Below are 16,948 nucleotides of genomic sequence, written 5' to 3' on the forward strand. Positions count from 1 at the left end.
GCATGCTGTTTTTTTTTTTTTTTTTGTTACTTTTTAAAAAACAAACCTTAACAGGGTGACTAAAAACACAGATGTATGAGCTCTTGATTTGATATACACATTTTTTAATCTTTCTTTTTCAGGTGTTTTTGTTTACGTCTTTTTGAAGTGTGCAATACACAAACAAATAGTTGGTGCAGCATGATGAAGAAACTAGGGATGTTGGAAAATTAGAGTGAAAGAGAAAGAAAGAGAGAAGGAAAGGAGAGATGCATTGATACAGGTGTTGGTGTTGGTGTTGGTGTCTCATTCTGGGTTTTCTAATGCCTTGTTTGATGTGTATTAATCCCATAAACAAGCTTCTCGCAGCAATGTTTTTATACTTTCATCTCTTGATATTATACATGTACATGTACAGTGTATATCCCCATGACATTCAAGATGACATGATTGTATATTATTCTTCACTGGGTAGAGTAATGGCTTTCATGGTATATTATGCATCATACTTTTTTTATGCATGTATTTTGAGATCCTGTGGCTGATGGGTGAAGCAATACTTGGTGATATTTATTAATCACATGTTGATTAAAGGCCTTCAGCCTTGTAATTTTCTATTTTGTGAACATGTACTCGACCTCTGTTCAAAACTCATCATGATTTTTACATTTCTAATCCCCAGTCGAACCAAAGGGGCAAGTAGATTGTAGGCAGACCTAGAACACCAAACAATCTTATCTCTTCTTCTCCTTTCTACCTCTACATGAGAATGCATATCTCCAAAACAAATGATACAGTGTGCTGGGGATCTTTCAAACTTCCATACAGTGTCTTCGCCAACATCTCTGGTTGCAGGCAAACATGTGTCCTCAGGATGTTGTACAAGGAGAGTCAATCAAGAGACAAGAAGTTTAACTTTGCGAAGCCTTGCCCTTTACAAAAGAGATGAAGGTGTATTCTGAATGGCATTTTTTCTATGTCTTACATAGCCATTTGTTTCCTTGGTTTATACCAGGTTGTCTCCTTGCCCAACTTTGTTCAATATTTGCATATAATCTAGAAGTAACATGATCTTAAAATCTATATTGATAAATGTGATGAAATAGTTGCATATCATGTGGACCTTACTGGTTTATATTTCATGCAGTTTTCTTGTGTGTTACGTTTACAGCTGTATCTTCGAGCAAACATTTTTACATTTGACATTTGGCAGGGATTATAATGGTTCATGGTGTTTTGAATGTGGACGCAAAAGTGCATAACAAATTAACAGTGTGAAAATTTGTTTTGTTTGTTTCTTATTTTGAACTTGGTTTTTTTGTGGGTGTTTGTTGGTTCATTTGATGCTCTTTCACTAACAGCACGAAATTCACTTCAATATTTCAGAAGAATGATCGGTGTTTGATTATTTGCCTTGCTTCAGTCTATATACAGCAGTATACATAGTTGTGTGCGTGTTGTTGTAATGGCCAGTCTGGTATACAGTGTTGATCACGAGTCTTTGATGTTAATCTTACTTGACATTTGCAATCAATGTGCATTTCAGATTCTGTTCAGTGTATACACCGTGTTCACTCGTACAATATTCACCATGTATAATTATGATATTATCGTATACAGTGTTCAATGTTGATATGAAATTGCATTTATTTCAGAGCACCACTTCCAGATAAAATCTACCAGTCATGGTCTTTTATATTAGACATTTTTCACTCCATTGATGGATTTGTATATAACTCAGACCATGTTTTATTTATACTTTATATTCTCACGCTCATTCAGCATTATATCATCAGGTATACATTGAGCCAATTTCATAGTAATTCTCATTCTGAGATAAAAAAATTACAGAAGACGTTATATATCACACTCTTGTATGACATACATGTAGCATTCCACAAGCATCTACTTTAATCATCATAAGTTTGAAATGAACATGATGGGATTCTTTATCTCTATTTTTTTTTTAATGTGTTCTGTCAGTGCTGTACCATTATGAAAATTGCTCTATACACATAGTATCTGGAGAGTACAGCATCCTACTGACGTGATTTTGATATTGCCAGTGTATATACTGTACATGAATTCTCTCTATATCAGTTATTCAGTTACCTACTGTATTTCTGTGAAACAAATTAGAGCTTCATGGTATTCATGGATAAAACAATATGACTGAATGACTGTTCATAAATTGTTTAACAGAGAAAAAGACCAGATGATTTTTTTTTTGCAGTAATATCAACTGACATCTATCTTTTCATACTGTTTTCAATATATACACCGTAGGCAAATAGAATTTACTGCAATAAAACTGTACCTATTAAAGCTTTAGTCACTCACCTCAGACTAACTGTTCAGTGTATGTGCTAGATAAGAGGATTGGACATGTAGCACCATCTCTGACTCACTGCTGATTCTCATGTAGGATGGGGAAGATGAGTTACAACAGCGCCCTCTATCGGCCAGCAGCCACCACAGCCAGCAGTCCCTGTACGAGAAGTTCCGGATGCAGCTAGAGCAGCGCAAGCTGGAGATGGTGGAGCGGCGGTCCAGGGCTACTTCCATGCACGGCTCCCTCCTCACCCCCAGGAGCCACGGCAGCAACAGAGAGCCGGCCCAGAGTCTTGCCTCCACCCGAGCTACCACACCCCACGGGGACTACCCTTTCCCAGACGAAGGTGAAAAAGACTTTTACAGGCTTCATGAAAACTGTGTAATAGTTGTGCTAACTTATTTTTAAGGGGCTGTCATAATTTCTACCTTATCAAAGCAAACATGCAAACAAGCACACAACCAAGCAAGTTTCATTGCTGTATGGGATCATTTTTTTCATAGTGCAATATTTCTTTTTCTATGTTTTGATATTATTTTCATTGCATGAAGAATACAATGATATTATGTGTTAATTTGTCCTGAGATATACTAGAGTGGTCCATATCGTAAAAAAAGAAAAAAGAAAGGTTAAAATACTGCCCCCTTTTCTGTCTTGTCCCAAATAGTTTTAGATATATTTGATTGAAATATTTCCTGGCGAAAGGGCATTCTTAAAATTCACTTTGATATGCACCTCATTTACAACTGACTCCTCCATTTATTAAGTGTACATCTATACTTTGTAGATCTATATCAAACTTCCATGATGAATGCGTTCACTTTGTGTGCCTATTATGTTTGATGCTTGTGGATGACAGCACTAAGTTGTATAGGAATGTCCTAATAAAAGATAGAGTGCTTGGTAATCAGCACAGTGAAGTGCTGCACTTACAGGGAATATCATTTGCGTGGAGGATAGCGAAGCCTTTTCTGCTTCTTCCCAGAGTATATTTCACAATTGTCATGCAGTTGTACATTTCATTTCTGTCATGTGTAGGATAGAGGGTTTCATGACTAGACATAGCAAGTATTAGCAATGCCTTAACCCGTTGAAGACTAATCCCAAGTATACTTGGGCAGATGTGTATGGGAAATGCTTGCCGTAGCAAAATTAGCTCGTCCGCAACGGGTTAATAGAAAGTTTGATTATAAATGTTATGGAACCTCTTCCTTTCAACTCTTCAATGCCTTCCTGGGAAAAAAAACACACACACATAAACAAACAAAAAACACAAACGAATGGGATTATGACGTTGCCAATGAATAATGATGTGGGAACACAAACCATTCAGAGGATGGTGCAGATGTGGAGAAGAAGACGTCAGCCGACAGCGCGACTCGTCCCCACCCGCAGCGGGAGCAGCAGAGCGCCACCGTCAGCTTCCAGGAGCAGATGAGCCTGGCTCGGCTCAGCACCGCCGGCTACCAGGGGCGCGTCAGCTCCCACCTGGTCAGCAGGGCACCCTCGGTGTCGGAGAGCGGCGTGTCCATGCAGGAGACCGACGGGGAGGATGAGGACGGTTACTATGGCGACGGGGAGGGAGAGGATGTGGCGAGGCTGGTGGCCACAGCCAAGTCCAGCGTAGGGCTGTTTCTGGAGGGTATGAGGAGGACAGTTTGCCGAGTGATTTGCACACAATGTCGTTCCCTTGCACTTGCGTCTGCCTTCCTAATTCGTGCACCAGGAATTAACATCCACAAGGCAGCGTGTTTGTCAAGCGTTTCACTCTTATTAACAGGAGGATATGTACAATAAGACATTTTTGAATCATCATTACAGTCCATGAAATGACTAAGATTAGACTGCTGTGTTGCACAATGAAACCGAGAAGAATGTGATAATTGATTGAGTGACTTGTGTTTTTGATTAGTGCCATAATCATTATACTACCTATTCAAAGAATTGAGTGATAATTTAATGTTGCCTGTGAAATCAACCCATCCTAAGATAGTAATGTATGGGAAAAAGAATAATAGCTTGGTAGATCTTGTATGTAAAGTATACAGCTGTAATTTGACTTTTAGTTAGTGTAGTTTTAGTTGATAGCTGGTCTGATTTAGAATGTAGGATTTCCTGCTTCTTTGAGTGCAATTTCGTCGTGTGTTCAGTTTAGCTCTGACGGATTCAGATTTCAGGTCTCCCATGCTTTCATGATCATGAAACAGTAACACCAGCCACAATGACATAATTATGGAAATTTTTATGGATTTTATAAAGGATTTTTTATATTTTGGCAGGTAGGGTCAATGAACTTAGGAATTCAGCCTGCCCATTTTTTTCTTTTTTTTCTTTTTTTTGAGGTTTGCATCTGGGCATATTGAAATGCATGCTCTGGTTTCTGCTAGGGCAAAGCGTGCTGCGCAGCTGGAAGTTGATGACATAAACAAACAGTTTCAATATTGGGAAATCGAGCAGTTTTCAGTATGCATACATATGGATAGAAATCACTGATCTCTATGGAAGAACAAGATCAGTGGTGGAAATGAGCTGCTTGGCAGAGGTCTGCATTCTCTGAGTGCTTCTCTAATTGCACAATTATGTGCTTGTGACCAAATTCAGTGTTTCTGTATTAAAAATGTGGGTAAATTTAAAAAGTTCTCTTATATGTATCTTCATGTGCAATGAATTTTTACTTCATCTCCATCCTTCTGGCAGAACGTTGTCCATTCCCTTTGTTAGATTTCACTTTACTGTATGTAGTAAGGTTGATTTGCACAATTGGGTCACATTGTGCCTTAGTTTGGTTTTTTGCTGAGGGCAGTTGATTCTTTCCATTTTATTGTTGTGGAGTGTAGTATATGTATGTTTTGTCAGTCTGCAGTGTCCCCCTAACGTCACTCTTCTATTGCACCTGCTTTACCCTGAAGTTTTGGAGTGTCTTTCCGCCCATTTCTCGGAGCCAGTCTGTATTCCTGGTACAAGTTGAGTGAATTATTGCACAGTGTGTACGTGAATAGACATTGCAAGTGACAGTGCTACAACTGTTATGTTACAGCACATTACAACAGGCAGCATCACTTTGGTATAAGCTGTCATGATGCAGCATGTCTCCTTAATTTGACTCTTTATGACTGTATACCAGGGTAACCTTCAACTCTCTATTTTGTATGAAGCAGGGATGTTAAAGCTTGTTTTCTATTGCAATAATGAAGACCCGTCCTTTTTACGAAGCCCTGATTTTGGCCGCATGAACGTCAATCTGGGCAAATTGAGTGCAATCATGGTGTAATTACAGTATGGTCTCTAATACACATGTCATGGGCTCCATTAAAGCCCTCATTTATCATGCCTCATTTGGGGTTTCACTAAAAAAAGAGAGGCTGTATCATAGGGAAATCTATGCTTAAAAAAAGTGTTTCCTTCATCTTTTCAATGTATAATCATGTACAATGTATCTGCTGTAATTTCAAGGTGAGGAAAAGAAGCAATCAGACAAATTGGAGTCAAATATTGAGAACTTCTGCATTTCTCATTGCCACACCTTAGTAAAGGTTAATCTGTTTTCTTCACCTGGGTGAATTTCCTTTTTTTTTTTTGTTTATTTTTTTTCATTCCATGAATTACTGATGAATTATTGATGCAAATTTTGTTGGCTTGAATTTGAGGGCTAAAACCTTCAAATGGAAAATGAAAAGTCAGATTCGAAGGATTGGTAGATTTTGTTCTCCAATTCTCCAAATGTGTAAATTACTGCGTTTACTTATCTGTGACATTTCATTTTTCCATTGCAAAATATTCATTTTTAGAATAAGCCATTTTCTTAATCTTCAGCGTTTTATTATGACTGTGCTGGTATTCTACAATTATTTTACTGATCAGTATTATGATTGTTACCAATGATGATGATAATGATAATGATAATGAAAATAATAATAATAATAATAATAATAATAATAATAATAATGATAATAATAATAATATTAATAATGATAATAAAAATAATGGTAAGGATGGTAATAATAATAATAATAATGATGATGATTATTATTATTATCATTATTATTATTATTATTATTATTATTATTATTATTATTATTGTTATTACTATAATTATAATAATAGATGTACATGTACAATATACAAGTGTAGTTACATTGTCATCATTATTGGTGTTTTTATGATCTAGTATCATTATTGCAATTTTAACATGGTCAGGATGTTTTTTTCTTTGTATGCCAGTATAAAGATTGGTATAGATACAGTACCTAGAAAGTTTCTGGCGATGAACCATGAATGGTGAAGGCATTTCATGCAGATAAATGTGAAAGACACTAAATTTGCTACTTGACATGAATATAGAGTTTCTGTGGAGTAGAGTTGACTAAGGTAATGTCAAACATGTTATTAAGATAATGAGTGTACCTGTTGTTTACATCAGAAGAAAAACTGCTGTCTTGCTTTGTGATATGAAGCTCACTTCTGCCCAACAGTAATGTGTGACCGTGGTTGTCATCATCATCATATTTCAGCCAGATGATTGTATGTGTGTGCGTGCATGTTTGTGTGTTTATGTAACACATTGTTTTTAGCACACAACAAAATGGAAGATAAATTTCGACAGCTTATTGAGTTGATTTCGGTGATTATCAATGCCATTTCTCATTTCTTCTTATCATTTGCAGTTGAAAAAGCAGACATGGCAACATCACCAGTGGCATACTCCACTTCTAGCAAATCTTCCAGGTATGTGTCTGTTTTATCCTGCAACAGCTATCTTGCCCTTCATGATAATGATAATGATAATAATGATAATAATAATGATAATAATAATGATAATGATAATGATAATAATAATGATAGTTCTAAGGCAATTGTATTTTGATATTTGTAGATGTTATGTTTTGATATGGAAATAAATGAATGAATGAATGAATGAATAATAATAATATTGATAGTAATAATGATAATAATAACAATTATTATTATTATTGTTATTATTATTATTACTATTATTATTATTATTACTATTACTATTATTATTATTATTACTATTACTATTATTATTATTATTACTATTACTATTATTATTATTATTATTATTACTATCATTATTATTATCATAATTATAATGATAATGATGGAGTCTTTTAATGCGCCATGTCTGTCACACAGTGACACTCCTGGTGCAGAAAGATAAGGTGCAAAGAATCAGTTCAGATCTTCCTTCAATCCTGACGGCTTTTCTAATGATTTTGTGTACTGTACAGCCTGTACATGTATGTCATGAAATATGACTGTGCTGTACACTGAAGATACGTATGTTGTAAAACAGACAATCTTCAGCTGTCTTGAGCACATTCAAGATTAACAACCTGAAAAATGGTTCTAAGAAGATATAATACTCCCATGTCAAGGGAGTACATGTATGCATGTGCATACATGCTATATCCATACTACAAGCTTTTTGGCCATTTTTGTACACGTCAGGTAGCTTCAACGGAGGGTAACATTGGAAAATAGTATATACGTAGTAATACAAGATACAAATGTACATATATGACATGGGGAATAACAAGACAACTTAAAGATATGAAAAACTCTGTTGCATGTAACCTCCAAATTTGTAAGGTCCAGAAAACGGGATCTGACTTTACGTTTTGCCGATTAAGAATTGGCTTCTCCTAGCATCCTTCCAGTGAAAAAAATGGTTCTTACACTGTATATGTCAGAAGGTGTGCTGGAAGTTCATGCACTGATGCGCTTTACATTGCGTGAAAGACAGCTGGGAATCTTTTTGAATGCACGGTACTAGGCAGGTACCATGTGATAGGTTGAGACAAAGGCGTTCCTTCCTGTTGAGAATGGATTTTTTCACTTGCTCCCAAATGGATTTTTTGATGCCTTGTTCAAACCAACACGCCTCTCTAGCAAGTGCAACCATGTTCTTGATATTCAATGAATTCAGTTTACTCTTGCATGCACGTAATTAACCAATGTGCATGCACATAAGAATGCAGAAAGTATTTTTGTAAAAGTATTGATTTAATCACTTTTAATTCTTTCTCTGCGGTCAATGACCAGGCACTCTGTGGAGTCTGTCGCTGACCATCCCATCGTACAGGAGTACCTCAGGACGTACCAGCATATTTCTGACTTCAAGGATAACGTCATGAAAGTGGTGAATGACAAAGGTATATACATTGTATGGATTGGACGGATGCTTCATTCTGTCATAGCAGATGATTTCCCAGATTACAATGTAGTAATAATGATTATTGATAGTAATCATAGTGGACTCTAATGGAGCACTCATTCTACCTCCCCCCCCCCCAAAAAAAAACAAACAAAACAAAACAAAACAAAAACAAAACAAAACAAAACAAAAACAAAGATACTCATGGTGCTTTGAAAACTAGCAAATGAATATGATATGATACATTTCAACATAGCATCAGAAGAATTTATGATATACAGAAGAACATTTACTGTACAACATATTACTTTACCATAGAATATACATGTATGTAAATGCAAGCAATGTCAATTAAAGAGCTAGGTTTTAAAGTTCAATTCAATTAAAGACCTCAGTGGAAGGTGCTTGTCTTTTTTTCAATCAATAGTTATTAATTTTTTCACATCAGCTGCTTTTGATGTATGCCTATGTCAGCATCTGATGTGAAATGCCCGTTGTACAGTCTGTCAATTTTTTTCATGAAGATTATTCAGTAAATCTTTGCCATTTGGAGCCAACGGACTTTTTCGCAGCATGAAATTTTATGAATTGCCACTGGCATTCAGTGCATATTGTGTAGACAAGAACTTTCGCATGCATTTGAATTTGGTAAATCTTGGGTTTCACGAAATTCATGAAATCAAAATGCACACGAACATTTCTGATTTGAAAGTATACTCTGTGTATCATTTCTGAATTTTATTCTCAGTTTTCAGTGTGTATTCTGTTGTATGTCTGTGCCATTTTGTAATCCTTCATTGTAGGGGAAAAAAGGATAAAGTATTGTTACAGGATGAAAATCTCACAGTCTCAATATTTACAGATACTGGGTTTGCGATTCACCATGAGGTAGTCCTGAAATGAACTGTTGGAAGGAGAGGAGATGGGAGATAATCAATAAGAAAGAAGCGAGAAAGAGAGTGAGCGAGAGTGCAAGTATTCTTTCTTGAGAATGTGACAGTCCTGAAACGGACAGTGAACCAGAGGTGAGAGTAGGGAGAGCAAAGAGAGAGAGGGCTCGACATTCCGGACAGCTTGACTGTCCATTCTCAGGAGTTGTCTCTGGAGACAACTCTGGAGTCTCAATATTGGTCTACGGGGAAAAATAATGAAAATAGGAACAAAATAAAGATCAAAGTTTCTGCTGTACAGGATCTTGTCCTAACCTCCATCCTTTTCTTTGCTGTCTTCAGAGTTTGGGGCGGCGCTGGAACAGCTGGCTGAGATCAAAACTCTTCACTTTAACAGAGACACCAATGTGCAGAACCAGATCTCACAGATGACTAGCAATGTGGAAACATGTGAGTCTTGTGACCTTTGAACTCCAATCAATAAATATCCCTCATTATATGCTGCCCATCTATCTTACTATCACATCTGCTTGTATTTGCATTGTTGATAAATGTCGAATAGAAAACTAATTTTGATCATTAGTATTCATAATTATAGTTAAAATGATAATGATTTGTAAATGATGATGTTTGCCATTTAAATTATGTCCTTTTCAAGAACCAGGCACACGTGATGGTAAACTTATGGTATTGGTTGAAAGCAAAGCTTATGAAACTTACGGCATATCCCTTCATACTGAATTGGATGTTTATCTACACGTATATGCACTACCATCTTATACTGCCAGAATTACATGTAATTGTGTCCTTGAATGACACATTAGCAAAAAGCATCTGCACTATAATTCAAAGGAGAAGTATTGAACTCAGTGTTTGTCATCTACTCTGTTTTTCTTTGCAGTCCTGAAAGAGATTTTATCTGTCTTTGGGACGGTCATGACCACACCTGAACCAGTAAGATTGTTTTTTTTCTTCCTGCTTTTTTCCCAATAATCATCCGAAGATGTCGTTTTCGCTTCTTGTTGCAAAAAGTATGCTGTACTTGAAAGGAAGTGATAGTTCCTGGATTGTAGTTGATCATTGTTCACAAGTATTCTAACAACCTTTTGGGACTGACTGCCATGTAGCAGAGAAATACGTATGTGTACCAGTGACAAAAGTGAGAATATGATCCTATAACATTTTATCAAATTGGACCGTATCTGCAATTTCCTGACAGTAACAGTGTTTTCATTGTTCATCATCAAATTCAAGTACTCTCAACTCGTTGCCATAATAGTTGACGATATGTGTGTGTGTGCCCTTTAAAAAAAAAGGAACAATAAAAAAAAGATCTTTCACTATATTGCAGTTTATTACAGTAAGAATACAGCATCGCTATTCAATAGAAAGCAATGAAAAACCTAATATCTACATATTAGTGAGATTGTGCTCTCTGGATGTGCTATAAACAAAATGATAATTGCAGAATAGCAGTGAATGAATGGTCTTTGTAGCTACACTGTACAGAGTTATGCAGCAAGGAGATTCTCTAACAAATCTGGATCGATATTTTATGTAGGTAAATGTCTGCATTCCTACACAACCATAGCTATGAACTTGATTAGAGGACCTTCATAATAACATGCTAGAACTATTTGACATTGGAATGAGCTACGTACACTGCCAATTCCATGGCACTAGATGCCCTTGTGCATCAGATTTTGCCCAAGAAGAACAACGTTTTTGCACTGGCCTTGCCTTTTAAGGACAATTAAATGTTAAGGATATGAAATTCAGTTTCAGCCTTTCTGTGCCAGGGACTTTGGACAGTGCATACAATGCTACAGCTGTATGAGGTTTTTTGTGCCATGGCATTGTAAACACACATAGTGTTAATTTACATAACATCAAGAAACAAGCATGAAGACAGTGGGGTTTGAAGAGAACGATCACACAATCAAAGACCATGTACAACGTAGATCTGATTGTAGTCACTGCCGCATGTGTCTTCCTCATCAGGAACCAGCGGTGTCCTCCCTAATGGTGTCCAGGGCGGACACAGGCAAGTCCCGCGGTGGCCTCGGATTCCAGCTGCCCTCCGCGGCCGCCATCCAGGAAGGGCTGGAGCGAGAGATGACAGATCTGACCGTCCAGTCCAACGAGCTGGTCAAGGAGCTGAGAGAAAACTATGACAAGTTGTGAGTTCACTTTATAACCCTTTACATGCTTTAGGTACTTACTGTGAAATGCCATCTGGGCCCTGTTTTATGAAGAGTTATAGTTTTGATTATACAGTTTGTATAGTTGATTTCTATCATATGTCTATGGCAGCCTATGTGGTGGAGAAATTTGTAATCGATGATATCTTTTGATAAAATGGGGCCCTGTTGTTTTCATCAGCATCCAATTCTGTCTGTTAAACTTGATATTAATATAATTTAAGTTATCTAGCTCACCAAGGTGACAAAATGTGTGTACGTCCAACGGGAAGACTATGGTGAGACACTAGGAATTAAGGGGATTAGGTAATCTCAATTTATTGACAATAGGTTTCCAGACATATGTAGTTATTGGTGACGAAAGCATTCCAGCATGCGAACCAATCGGCAATCAAAGCAGAGTGAGGGCTAAAGATTACATTCATCAAAATAAGCAACAGCATGACCAAGATGACTTTGTAAGATCAGACAGTCTTGAAAGCTCACTTAGATTAACTCTGCAAATTTTTATTAGTTATACCAAAAGTTTTACAGAGTTTTAGTATAAATTAATTGAAGTGTTGAGAAGAAAGGATGGCTGTTATAAAAGAAGGTATTGTAAAATATAGACATGCTTGATTACAGTACATGATATTGATATTGTAGACAAAATACAGCTGTATCTACATTTCAAAATCAGGTAATGTAGCAGACAGTCCCTATGTATTTTGAAGCAGTCACATATGCCTTCAAGGTTGCTACCCAAAGAATTATGTATCTATTCACATCTGTTCATGTTTTTTTTTTTGTTTCATTTGCAGGAAAATGGAGGCATCCAAACAACAGCTGGACTACGAGGATAAGCTAAAGTGAGTGCAACACATTGTACTTGAAAGCAACCAAGATTATTTTTATGGACAGAAAGAGACTGAAAGGCAAACATTTAGCTGCATTCATTCCAAGTTTGTGAAATTGAATAGGAATTGCATTTTAATATTATACCGTGTAACATTGTTTCATCACAATGATTCTGCAGCCTTGCTCATAATGCTTTATTTTCACTATTTTTTTTCACGACTTTTAAAATTGAAATATTGCAAATTAATTGCAACTTTAGTTATGATACAGACATTTCAGTGTTAATGTGAATTTTCCATTGTCTAAGTTTGAGAGATTACTTTCTGTATGAAGGTCACTTTGAGGATGAAGGTATGAAGGTATGAAGGTCACTACTGACGACTGCAAAGTGCTAGAGTCTGTAGTGTTGTTATGACATTGCTCCTATACCTGAAGCAGCCTCATAACTTGGCCTTGGTCCCACGCACCTATTTCTGTGTGCAGTAACAACACAGTGATGATCATGGAGATGCAGGACACCATCCAGGATCTGCAGCGTGAGCTACAGGCGCTGGGCGGAGCCAAATCCATGTCCACGCCATCCCGTGTCTCCACGGCGACGGCCAGTAGGGATCTGCAGGTGGAGCCCACCATCATCTTCTCGCGGTCGGACTCTGAGAGGAACCAGCGAGCCCTCAAGAGGGGCATTAGTGCTCAGAAGGTACGAATGGGATGCACCGAGTCTGTGAAAACACCGGGGGGAGGTTGTAAGTCCCTGGAAGGGGTTTTCAGAGGAGATGGACAAAAATCATAGATTACACGTACACTACATAACAATCGTACTCTCGTTTGTCCACTCATTTTGATTTTTGGTTGGGGGTTGAGGGATTTCTGTTTTCATAAATGTTTTGTGTCCTTCTTCATGTAATATTTTATATTTCCGGGTTTAAAGTGACATATTAAAGACCTTAAAGTTCTTTTTGTTGATCCCCATTCACATGAAACAAGTATTTCTCAGTTCGTACATGTAGTTGTATGTGTCTTTGTATTTTTATGTATTTTATGATGAATGAAAATAAACCGAACTGAACTGAAAAAGGGGAACACATCTTGTAGTTTTTACATACTCCTCAATTTACTTAGTTAAGATTTCTATTTAATGCTTTGTTTGTTGCTGTATGTTTTGCTTGCTATGTCCAGTTTGTGTTTGAAATGCACTTTTTAAAGAATATTATCTTTTTTTTTTGTAGCTTTTTCTTTCCTTGTGTACCTTTTTCAAATTGATGAGAGATTGATTGTGTATTTTTTCTGTCATTTGTGTATGACGCTTCTCAAAAAGAGATCAAGATGTTATGGGAAAAAAAAATTGGCTACTATTTCAACATTATTAGTGTAACTAGGCATTATGTAGGAAGGAGCAGGATTTAATTTTTGAATTGAAGTTAGTGTATACTTGGAAGCGTTTCATAGCTACATGGCACATTGTGGTCCAGTATGTTCTCACTTCTGTCAATGATTGTGATAGGTATCAGCAGAGGAGTACAACGAGGCTGTGAGGTCCATGGAACAGTACACTGTCCTGCCAGCAAAGCGACTGGTGCACATGGTGCGCAAGTACACACACCACACACAGATGAAGGGCATAGAAGGTTCGTACGCATTTCTCACAATGCAGCGTAGCTTTCATGTACTGTATACGCCATATATTTAGCGAGTCTAAATTTTTGCGAATCAGGACTTCCTGACAAGATCGCGAGTGGATAAATTCGTCACCGTCACTTTCATATTGGGATTAGAGTCAATATTTTTGCGTGTATTTAAATTAGCAAAATAAAAGAATTCACACAAAAAAAAAACTCGCGAAATCTTTGGCGCATACAGTAGTCTAATAGAATCGTGAAAAACACCTGGCATGCAATAATTGTCAGTTAATGCCAAATCAATGTATGATGTTCCACTGTACGTGAAGGTTGATAAAATACATATTAAAATGGACACCAGTCCCCACTAGGTCCCCAATGCAAAGATGAACTTCCAATGCTCAAGTGAGTGCAAGACCCCTGGGTCTCTTGTTTATTGTCAAAAGGTCTGATTTCAACTTGGGTTGCATCATTTTAACCTGTTGAAGACTAGTCCCTAGTGTACTCAGGTAAATATCCATAGGAAACATGTTATAGCAAAATCAGCTCGTCCTCAACAGGTTAATAGCAAGGAAGTCACTCTGAAAATCCACATACTTGTAGAAAACCGTGTAACATGCACTATTCCTCTAATGAGCCAAGCAATCTGGAACCCAGCCAAATTACGTAAAAGATTCCATAAGAAGCTTCATTGCCATTGCTCATTTGTAATTCTGGGATCCGATTACCCAGTGCCAAAAATATGTTGTTTGTACACCGTACCACTTCATGAGTTATGTTTGAAAACAACATCAATTGAAATACGCGGGTGTAGGATTATTGTGCATGTTGACAGGGAATCTAGCCTTGCCCCTTCTTGCAAGCAAAAGGTGATCCTCATGCATCCATTTGGAGATCTAGGCCAATTTAGTGCATCATACTGTTATTGGCTGCTACTTGCAAAGAGTTAGCTGTGCATATAGCAGAGAATGCCCTTTTGATGTAAACAGTGACATTTTAGCCTCACAAATTTGCCAAAATAGGACTAATCTTTCCGTGTGGAATCCTTCCAAAGGACAGTTGTGACATCAAACTCATGTATATCATTAGACAGACCCTGTGATTAAATTTTGTCTCGGAGACTAAAGCCCGCCGCACACTATACGATCCAACCAGTCGTACGACCTTAAGACCGGAAGTATGATGTCACCAGCATTGTCAGTTTCAGTCGTACGGCTCGATCTTGGTGCCAGTCGTAGAGATTTGACATGTTGAATTTCCACGACCGGTTGTGGGCTTTCAGCATGATGAAGTATTATGAAATGAGTATAGAAGCGCACGCAATGCGCACTGCGTGCGCTTCTATATACTCATTGGTAACCTACTGAAGCCAGAACAATTGTAAGACCAGTTGTAAGATCAGGTCGTGTAGTGTGCGTTTGCCAGGTTGTACGTCCTGGTCTTATGGTCGTAAGGTCGTATACACGTACATGTAGTTGTGAGTCATACGGCTGTATAGTGTGCGATTGGCTTTAGAGAAAGTGAGTTTGGAGGTATTAAAGTATATCTTCTTATGGCAGAGTATGCAGACTTTCCCTCCACTCCCCCCCCCCCCCCCCACCCCAACTACAGACACGCAGTACAATGGGACAGTCTGTGTAATGCTCATTTAAAAGGTTGCTGTGGGGCAAGCAACCCACACATGAGAATGAGGACAAAGTTCATTGACCTCCTGTATTTAACCCATGCACCTGTAGTGTTTGTAACTCATGATTTGTCTTATGACTTTTTTTATATAAAAGGCATTTACAGTATAATATTTTGGGTGGTTTTTTTTTGAAAGATATTCCCTGATGTGCTTCATAAAATTGGTTGCAAAGGCCCTAGGGCCATAGTCATTCCTGATTGGTTTTCTCCTGACTGGCAACTTGGGTAATGGAAGCACATCAGGGTTCTTACGTATATTTTTGTACTACAGTATGCTTTTATTTTTTGTGACTAATACATATATATTGTCCTCTGGAAATGTTGCATAGGCCCTAAATGATAATAATGATAATGATGATGATGTACAATAAAAAGTTTGTTTGAAGGCACAATTTACCATTTGCAGATGAAACAAAAACCCAGCATTAGTGCTTCAAACTAGTTCTAAAATGTGAGGTAGGGATAGATACAAGCGATGTAAAAATTTGACCCAGTGTAATCGATGTTAAGTACTGTTAAATATACAAAATGTGAACTATATTTTATAACAAAAATGTTTCCAGACTAAACCGTCTACAGTTATGGTTTAATGAGAAAAATAGTGATATCTCCTTATATTTTAGGCTTCATTGCCAAAATTTTGTATGGTAGGATGTTTTGCGATACAACTGACCTACACATATGCATCAAATGTGATATCTCAAACATTTTTTAAATTACTAATCCCAAAGGTAAAGTGTACTTCTTCCCTGCGTCTCTTCACAGATAAGGTCCGCCAGAGTAACTCGATCGATGAGGAAGTCTACACTCTCCTGGAAAAAATGGAAAAACTACAAAGCAAGGTACACTGCTCTTCATCATCCCTTCTCTTCATTAGTCCCTCATGTGGCTGCTGGACCATGTTGAATAATGACATTCAAATGCACACAGACATTCATTCATCAATCTGACTTCTCTAGCAAACTTGCCTGCAACAAATGTGAACTGCAGTATAGATATATATCAGGACAAAGTTGGAAAAAAACAACAACTACAACAAACAAACAAAGCTCAGCAAGACATTGCGCCTGACTTTATAGGGTAAATACAATGACTACAGACTTCAATGATGCCAACATGTTGTCCTCAGCCTGAAAGGGTCAATGTATGGCACTCTGTTGCATTGTTTTGGGGGTAGGGGAAGAATAAAATGTTTTGAAAGATGATAGCTCTTCAATGACACTTCATAT

At 37.3% G+C, this 16,948-nt stretch overlaps 1 protein-coding gene across 1 annotated transcript in view; it reads left to right on the plus strand.

Annotated features, from left to right (window-relative positions):
- Window positions 1-16,948, plus strand: part of LOC139734958 (uncharacterized) — a 108,256-nt gene that overhangs the window by 71,949 nt on the left and 19,359 nt on the right. Inside the window, exons 22-32 of the mRNA XM_071645735.1 lie at window positions 2,405-2,657; window positions 3,645-3,953; window positions 6,976-7,036; window positions 8,375-8,484; window positions 9,719-9,826; window positions 10,278-10,330; window positions 11,378-11,556; window positions 12,378-12,425; window positions 12,898-13,114; window positions 13,919-14,042; window positions 16,485-16,561. Of these exons, the coding sequence (XP_071501836.1) occupies window positions 2,405-2,657; window positions 3,645-3,953; window positions 6,976-7,036; window positions 8,375-8,484; window positions 9,719-9,826; window positions 10,278-10,330; window positions 11,378-11,556; window positions 12,378-12,425; window positions 12,898-13,114; window positions 13,919-14,042; window positions 16,485-16,561 (1,539 nt within the window). The remainder of the gene's footprint in view (window positions 1-2,404; window positions 2,658-3,644; window positions 3,954-6,975; window positions 7,037-8,374; window positions 8,485-9,718; window positions 9,827-10,277; window positions 10,331-11,377; window positions 11,557-12,377; window positions 12,426-12,897; window positions 13,115-13,918; window positions 14,043-16,484; window positions 16,562-16,948) is intronic.

Source organism: Diadema antillarum, unplaced genomic scaffold, assembly GCF_040938485.1.
Source record: "Diadema antillarum isolate AM-2024a unplaced genomic scaffold, OU_Dant_1.0 seq00000555_RagTag, whole genome shotgun sequence".
Lineage (NCBI taxonomy): Eukaryota > Metazoa > Echinodermata > Echinoidea > Diadematoida > Diadematidae > Diadema > Diadema antillarum.